Source organism: Coturnix japonica, unplaced genomic scaffold (genome assembly GCF_001577835.2).
Source record: "Coturnix japonica isolate 7356 unplaced genomic scaffold, Coturnix japonica 2.1 chrUnrandom539, whole genome shotgun sequence".
Taxonomy (NCBI): domain Eukaryota; kingdom Metazoa; phylum Chordata; class Aves; order Galliformes; family Phasianidae; genus Coturnix; species Coturnix japonica.
This window is the reverse complement of record NW_015439921.1, coordinates 58617-67027: the sequence shown is the minus strand read 5'-3', so window position 1 is coordinate 67027 and position 8411 is coordinate 58617. Positions and strand designations below refer to the sequence as shown.

Below are 8411 nucleotides of genomic sequence, written 5' to 3'. Positions count from 1 at the left end.
TTGGGGTGGAGCTATAGGGTTGGGGTGGAGCTATAGGATTGGGGTGGATTTAATAGGGTTAGGGGTGGAGCTATAGGATTGGGGTGGAGCTATAGGGTTGGGGTGGATTTAATAGGATTGGGGTGGGGATATAGGATTGGGGTGGATTTAATAGGGTTGGGGTGGAGCTATAGGGTTGGGGTGGAGATATAGGATTGGGGTGGAGCTATAGGGTTGGGGTGGAGCTATAGGGTTGGGGTGGAGCTATAGGGTTAGGGGTGGAGCTATAGGATATGGGTTGGATATAATAGGATTGGGATGGAGCTATAGGGTTGGGGTGGGGATATAGGATTGGGGTGGAGCTATAGGGTTGGGGTGGAGCTATAGGGTTGGGGTGGAGCTATAGGATTAATGTGGAGCTATAGGATTGGGGTGGAGATATAGGGTTGGGGTGAAGATATAGGATTGGGGTGAAGATATAGGATTGGGGTGAAGATATAGGATTGGGGTGGAGCTATAGGGTGGGGATAAAGGATTGGGGTGGAGCTATAGGATTGGGGTGGAGCTATAGGATTGGGGTGGAGCTAATAGGGTTGGGGTGGAGCTAATGGGGTTAGGGGTGGAGCTATAGAATTAGAGTGGGGATATAGGATTGGGGTGAAGCTATAGGGTTGGGGTGGGGATATAGGATTGGGGTGGAGCTATAGGATTAGGGTGGAGCTATAGGATTGGGGTGGAGCTAATAGGGTGGGGATATAGGGGAAGGAGTGGAGCTAAAGGGGAAAGGGGTGGAGCTAATAGGGTTGGGGTGGAGCTATAGGGTTGGGGATAATAGGGTTGGGGGTGGAGCTAATGGGGTGGGGGTAGAGCTATAGGATTGGGGTGGAGGTAATAGGGTGGGGATAAGGGATTGGGGTGGGGATAGGGTGGGGGTGGGGGATATAGGGGAAGGGGTGGAGCTATAGGTTTGGGTGCTGGAGGTATAGGATTCGGGGTGGAGGCTATAGTGAATAAGGTGCGAGCTATAGAGATTGGGGGTGGAGCTATAGGATTAGAGTGGAGCTTATAGCGTTGGGGTGGATTTAATAGGGTTGGGGTGGAGTATTACGGATTAGGGTTGGAGCTATAGGATTGGGTGAGAAGGTGGGGGCTATAGGTTTGGGGTGGAGCTTTAGGATGTGGGGTGAGAAGTGGGGCTATAGGATTAGGGTGGGCTATAGGGTTGGGGTGGAGCTATAGGATTGGGGTGGAGCTATAGATGTGGTGGGGATTTAATAGGTTGGGGTGGCAGCTATAGGGTGTGGGGTGGAGATATAGGATTGGGGTGAGCTATAGGGTTGGGGTGGAGCTATAGGGTTGGGGTGGAGCTATAGGATTAGGGTGGAGCTATAGGATTTAATAGGGTTAGGGGTGGAGCTATAGGATTAGGGTGGAGCTATAGGATTTAATAGGGTTAGGGGTGGAGCTATAGGGTTGGGGTGGAGATATAGGATTGGGGTGGAGCTATAGGGTTGGGTGTGGAGCTATGGGTTGGGGTGGAGCTATAGGGTTGGGGTGGAGATATAGGATTTGGGGTGGAGATATAGGCGTTTGGGGTGGGAGCTATAGATTAGGGGGTGGAGCTATAAGGTTGGGGTGGAGCTATTAGGCATTGGGTGGGAGCTATAGGGTTGGGGTGGAGCTATAGGATTGGGTGTGGAGATATAGGATTGGGGTAAGAGCTTAGGGTTGGCCGGTGGGGCCTATAAGGGTTGGGGTGAGCTATAGATTAGGGTGGAGTATAGGATTTTAATTAGGGTTAGGGGGTGAAGCTATAGGGTTGGGGGGAGATATAGGATTGGGGTGGAAGGCTTATAGGGTTGGGGGTGGGCTATAGGAATTGGGGTGGAGCTTTTAGGGTTGGGTGGAGCTATAGGGTTGCGGGTGTGGAATATAGGATTGGGTGGAGATTAGGTTGGGGTGAGCTTATAGGATAGTTAGGGTGGAGCTTATAGGGTTGGGTGGAGCTATAGGATTTGGGTGGAGTTAGGATTAGGTGGAACTATAGGATTGGGGTAGATGCTATAGGGTTGGGTGTGGAGATATAGGATTGGGGTGGGGATGATAGGGGGAGTGGGGCTAATAGGGGAGGGGGTGGAGCTATAGGGTTGGGGTGGAGCTAATGGGGTGGGGATAAAGGGAGATAATGGGGTGGGGATATAGGGTGGGGATAAAGGATTGGGGTGGAGCTATAGGATTGGGGTGGAGATATAGGATTGGGATGGAGCTATAGGATTAGGGTGGAGCTAATAGATGGGGTGGGAGCTATAGGGTTGAGGGGTGGAGCTATAGGGGTTGGGGGTGGAGCTATAGGGATTGGGGTGGATTTAATAGGGTTGGGGTGGAGCTATAGGAATTGGGGTGGAGCTATAGGATTGGAGGTTGGTAGTCCTAGTAGGGTTGGGGTGGAGCTATAGGAATTTAGGGTTGGAGCTATAGGATTGGGGTGGAGCTATAGGGTTTGGGGTGGAGCTATAGGGTTTATGGGTGGAGCTTGAGGTAGGGGGTGGAGCTATATAGGGTTGGGGTTGGAAGCTATAGGATTGGGGTGGAGCTATAAGGGTTGGGGTGGAGCTATAGAGGTTGGGGTGGATCTATAGGATTGGGGTGGAGCTATTAGGGGTTAGGGGTGGAGCTATGGGTTAGGCGTGGAGCTTAGGGTAGGGGTGGAGCTATTAGTGTGTTGGGGGGTGGATCTGATAGGGTTGGGGTGGAGCTATAGGGTTATGGGTGGACTATAGGGTATGGAGTGAGAAGCTATATGGGTTGGAGGTTGGAGCTTATAGGGTTGGGTGGATCTATAGGGTTTGGGGTGGAGCTATAGGGTTGAGCGGTGGATCTATAGGGTTGGGGTGCGGTATCTATAGGATTGGGAGTTGAGCTATACGGGTTATGGGTGGAGCTTATAGGTGTAGGGTGGAGCTAAGGGTTGGGGTGGAGCTATAGGGTTATGGGTAGGAGCTATAGGGGTTGAGGTGGAGCATATAGTGAGTTTGGTGGAGCTATAGGGTTGGGGTGGAGCTATAGGGTTGGGGGTGGAGCTATAGGGTGCGGGGTGGAGCTATAGGATGTGCGGGTGGAGTTAGGAATTAGGGGTGGAGTATAGGGTTGGGGTGGAAGCGTAAGGGTTGGGGTGGAGCTAATAGGATTGGGTGGAGCTTATGGGTTGGGGGGTGGAGCTATTAGGATTGGGGTGGAGCTAATGGATTGGGGTGGAGCTATAGGGTTGGGGTGGAGCTAATAGGATTTGGGGTGGAGCTAATAGGGTTGGGGTGGAAAGCTTATAGGGTTGGGGTGGAGCTAATAGGATTGGGGTGGAGCTATAGGATTGGGGTGGATTTAATAGGGTTGGGGTGGAGCTATAGGGTTGGGTTTGGAGCTATTAGGGGTTGGGGTCGTCAGAATGGTTTGGGGAGCTGTCTCTGTGGGGTTTTGCTTATTAGGAGGTGCACCCATAAATGGCGGGTCAGTGCTAGACATGCGAGTGGGGGGGGTGGGCTGGTGAGCTGGGGAGGGGGTGGGTGTGGGGTCTGTGTGGGGTGGGTGGGTGTGGGTTGTGTGGGGGTGGGGTGGGGGGGTGTGGTACCTGGGGCGTCCATTGGGAGCCTGGGGGGGCGGGTCGGGCTCGTCTCGATGTAGAGAGAGATAGAATAGGCTCTAATGGGGGGGGGGGTATGGGGGGGGGCTATAGGGGACCCTGACCCCCCCACACCCACACCCCACCCATCACCCCTATATAACTTAGGGGGGGGGTCACTCCATATGAACTATGGGGGGGGTCACCCCATACAAACTATTAGGGGGTGCCCGCTAAGAACTATAGGGGGGGGGTCACCCATACAAACTATAGGGGGGGGTCATCCCCCATACAAACTATAGGGGGGGCAACCATACAAAACTATAGGGGGGGGTCATCCCTACAACTATATAGGGGGGGTCACACCATATATAAAACACATATAGGGGATGGGTCACTCGCTATGAACTATGGAGGGGTTCATCCCAGACAAACTTAGGGGGGGGGGGGGCTGGTATAGGAAGGGATGGGGGGATATGGGGGGGTTATGGGGGGTGTTATGTGGGGGGAGGGATTAGGGGGGGATATAGGGGAGGATATGGGGGCATACCAAAACACCCAAACACCTATTGAGCGCGCGGGCTATAGCCGACGACAGGGATATGGGGGGGGGATATAGAGAAGGAACAAAGAAAGCCGAGAGGGCCGAAGGCCACTGCTGGCACCTTAAGGATGGGTGGGGGGGGTTTGGGTGGGATGGGGATATTTTGGTCCCTACCTAATAGACACCCATAGGCAGAACCACTGATGCCCCCCCCCACCCCCATTAGCACCTATAGGGGATAAGATGTCCCCCCCCCCCCCCACTCCCCCTCCCCTATATAGGTTGTCCTATAGTTGTCCCTATGGGTGTCCCTATGGTGTCCTATGGGTGGCCTTATAGGTGTCATATTGATGCCCTTATGGGGTCCTATGTGTTTGCCTATGGGGGTCCCTTGGGTTCTGCTATGGGTCCCTCTATGGGTCCATCTATGGGTCGCTCTATGGGTCCATCTATGGGTCTGGCTATGGGTCTGTCTGTGGGTCTATGGGTCCATCTATGGGTCCCTCTATGGGTCCATCTATGGGTCCGTCTATGGGTCCGTCTATGGGTCCCTCTGTGGGTCCATCTATGTGTCCATCTATGTGTCCATCTATGGGTCCCTCTATGGGTCCATCTATGGGTCCATCTATGGGTCCCTCTATGGGTCCCTCTATGGGTCCTTCTATGGGTCCCTCTATGGGTCCATCTATGGGTTCCTCTATGGGTCTCACTATAGGTCCAGCTATAGGTCTGACTATGGGTCAGGCTGTGGATCTATGGGTCGATCTATGGGTCCATCTATGGGTCCCTCTATGAGTCCCTCTATGGGTCCCTCTATGGGTCTGGCTATGGGTCCAGCTATAGGTCTGACTATGGGTCGGGCTGTGGATCTATGGGTCGATCTATGGGTCCATCTATGGGTCCCTCTATGTGTCCATCTATGGGTCCGTCTATGGGTCGATCTATGGGTCCATCTATGGGTCCTGCTATAGGTCCCTCTATGGGTCTGGCTATGGGTCCAGCTATGGGTCAGTCTGTGGGTCTATGTGTCCATCTATGGGTCCTGCTATAGGTCCATCTATGGGTCTGGCTATGGGTCCAGCTATAGGTCTGACTATGGGTCGGGCTGTGGGTCTATGGGTCGATCTATGGGTCCATCTATGGGTCCCTCTATGGGTCCATCTATGGGTCCTACTATGGGTCCGGCTATGGGTCCATCTATGGGTCTGGCTATGGGTCCAGCTATGGGTCAGTCTGTGGGTCTATGTGTCCATCTATGGGTCCTGCTATGGGTCCCTCTATGGGTCTCACTATAGGTCCATCTATGGGTCTGGCTATGGGTCCAGCTATAGGTCTGACTATGGGTCGGGCTGTGGGTCTATGGGTCCCTCTATGGGTCCATCTATGGGTCCTGCTATAGGTCAATGTATGGGTCTGGCTATGGGTCGATCTATGGGTCCCTCTATGGGTCCAGCTATGGCTCCCTCTATGGGTCCTCTATGGTTCCCTCTATGGGTCCATCTATGGGTCTGGCTATAGGTCCAGCTATGGGTCTGGCTATGGGTCCGGTTATGGGTCTGGCTATGGGTCTGGCTATGGGTCCATCTATGGGTCCATCTATGGGTCCCTCTATGGGTCCTTCTATGGGTCCATCTATGTGACCTTCTATGGGTCCCTCTATGGGTCCCTCTATGGGTCCACCTATGGGTCCCTCTATGGGTCCTTCTATGGGTCCCTCTATGTGTCCATCTATGGGTCCGTCTATGGGTCCATCTATGGGCCCATCTATGGGTCTGGCTATGGGTCCATCTATGGGTCCCTCTATGGGTCCATCTATGGGTCTGGCTATGGGTCCAGCTATAGGTCTGGCTATGGGTCGGTCTGTGGGTCTATGTGTCCATCTATGGGTCCATCTATGTGTCCATCTATGGGTCCTGCTATGGGTCCATCTATGGGTCCATCTATGGGTCTGGCTATGGGTCCATCTATGGGTCCCTCTATGTGTCCATCTATGTGTCCATCTATGGCTCCATCTATGGGTCCCTCTATGGGTCCATCTATGTGTCCATCTATGGGTCCATCTATGGGTCTGGCTATGGATCCAGCTATAGGTCTGACTATGGGTCGGTCTGTGGATCTATGGGTCCTACTATGGGTCCGGCTATGGGTCCAGCTATGGGCCCATCTATGGGTCCCTCTGTGTGTCCCTCTATGGGTCCCTCTATGGGTCCATCTATGGGTCCATCTATGGGTCCATCTATGGGTCCATCTATGGGTCCCTCTATGGGTCCATCTATGGGTCCATCTATGGGTCCATCTATGGGTCCATCTATGGGTCCCTCTATGGGTCTGGCTATAGGTCCATCTATGGGTCCTACTATGGGTCCGGCTATGGGTCCAGCTATGGGCCCATCTATGGGTCCCTCTGTGTGTCCCTCTATGGGTCACTCTATGGGTCCATCTATGGGTCCATCTATGGGTCCCTCTATGGGTCCATCTATGGGTCCCTCTATGGGTCCGTCTATGTGTCCCTCTATGGGTCCGTCTATGGGTCCCTCTATGGGTCCATCTATGGGTCCCTCTATGGGTCCATCTATGGGTCCATCTATGGGTCCCTCTATGGGTCCATCTATGGGTCCAGCTATAGGTCTGACTATGGGTTGGGCTGTGGATCTATGGGTCCGTCTATGGGTCCAGTTATGGGTCCCTCTATGGGTCCATCTATGTGTCCCTCTATGGGTCTGGCTATGGGTCCCTCTATGGGTCCCTCTATGGGTCCTCTATGGTTCCCTCTATGGGTCCAGCTATGGGTCTCACTATAGGTCCAGCTATGGGTCTGGCTATGGGTCCGGTTATGGGTCTGGCTATGGGTCTGGCTATGGGTCCATCTATGGGTCCAGCTATGGGTCCATCTATGTGTCCATCTATGGGTCCCTCTATGGGTCTATCTATGGGTCCCTCTATGGGTCTGACTATGGGTCGGTCTGTGGGTCTATGTGTCCATCTATGTGTCCATCTATGGGTCCATCTATGGGTCCCTCTATGTGTCCATCTATGGGTCCATCTATGGGTCCCTCTATGTGTCCGTCTATGGGTCCTGCTATAGGTCCATCTATGGGTCTGGCTATGGGTCCATCTATGGGTCTGGCTATGGGTCCAGCTATAGGTCTGACTATGGGTCGGTCTGTGGGTCTATGGGTCCATCTATGGGTCCCTCTATGGGTCGATCTATAGGTCTGGCTATGGGTCAATCTATAGGTCAATCTATGTGTCCATCTATGGGTCCTACTATGGGTCTGGCTATGGGTCAGTCTGTGGGTCTATGTGTCCATCTATGGGTCCATCTATGGGTCTGGCTATAGGTCCATCTATGGGTCAATCTATGGGTCCATCTATGGGTCCCTCTATGGGTCTGGCTATGGGTCCAGCTATAGGTCTGACTATGGGTCGGGCTGTGGGTCTATGGGTCGATCTATGGGTCCATCTATGGGTCAATCTATGTGTCCTTCTATGGGTCCCTCTATGGGTCCTGCTATAGGTCAATGTATGGGTCTGGCTATGGGTCGGTCTGTGGGTCTATGGGTCTGGCTATGGGTCGCTCTATGGGTCGATCTATGGGTCGCTCTATGGGTCCATCTATGGGTCCTGCTATAGGTCAATCTATGGGTCTGGCTATGGGTCGCTCTATGGGCCCATCTATGGGTCAGTCTATGGGTCGCTCTGTGGGTCTGACCTGTCGTGGTCGGCGCTGCGGAACCTGGGCAGGATCTGCCTGAAGCTGCTGGTCCGGTCCAACTTGGGCTGACTCTTGGTGCGTTTAATGGAGCTCTTCAGCCGGCGGCTCAGGAAGCCTTGCTGGGGGGGAGCGAAGGGTTGGGGGGCACTTCCGGGTTGGGGGGCACTTCCGGGTTGGGGGGGGACTTCCGGGTTGGGAGGAAAGACTTCCGGGTTGGGAGAGGGAGTTCCGGGTTGGGGGGGGGTACTTCCGGTTTAGGGGTATTTCCGGGTTGGGAGGGGGGCACTTCCGGGTTGGGGGGGTACTTCCGGGTTGGGGGGGTACTTCCGGGTTGGGAGGGGGGACTTCCGGGTTGGGAATTTCGGGGTTGGGAAGGGGGCACTTCCGGGTTGTGAGAGAAGGTATTTCCGGGTTGAGAGGGGGGCACTTCCGGGTTGGGATGAGGCACTTCCGGGTTGGGGGGCGGTACTTCCGGTTTAGGGGTATTTCCGGGTTGTGAGAGGAGACTTTCGGGTTGGGGAAGGGTATTTCCGGGTTGGTTGGGGTATTTCCGGTTT

General features: G+C 54.0%; 1 protein-coding gene across 1 annotated transcript in view; it reads right to left on the bottom strand.

Annotated features, from left to right (window-relative positions):
- LOC107307307 (ras/Rap GTPase-activating protein SynGAP-like) overlaps positions 1 to 8411 on the bottom strand; it is a 27120-nt gene that overhangs the window by 5636 nt on the left and 13073 nt on the right. Inside the window, exon 3 of the mRNA XM_015850801.1 lies at positions 7852 to 7973. Within this exon, the coding sequence (XP_015706287.1) occupies positions 7852 to 7973 (122 nt within the window). The remainder of the gene's footprint in view (positions 1 to 7851; positions 7974 to 8411) is intronic.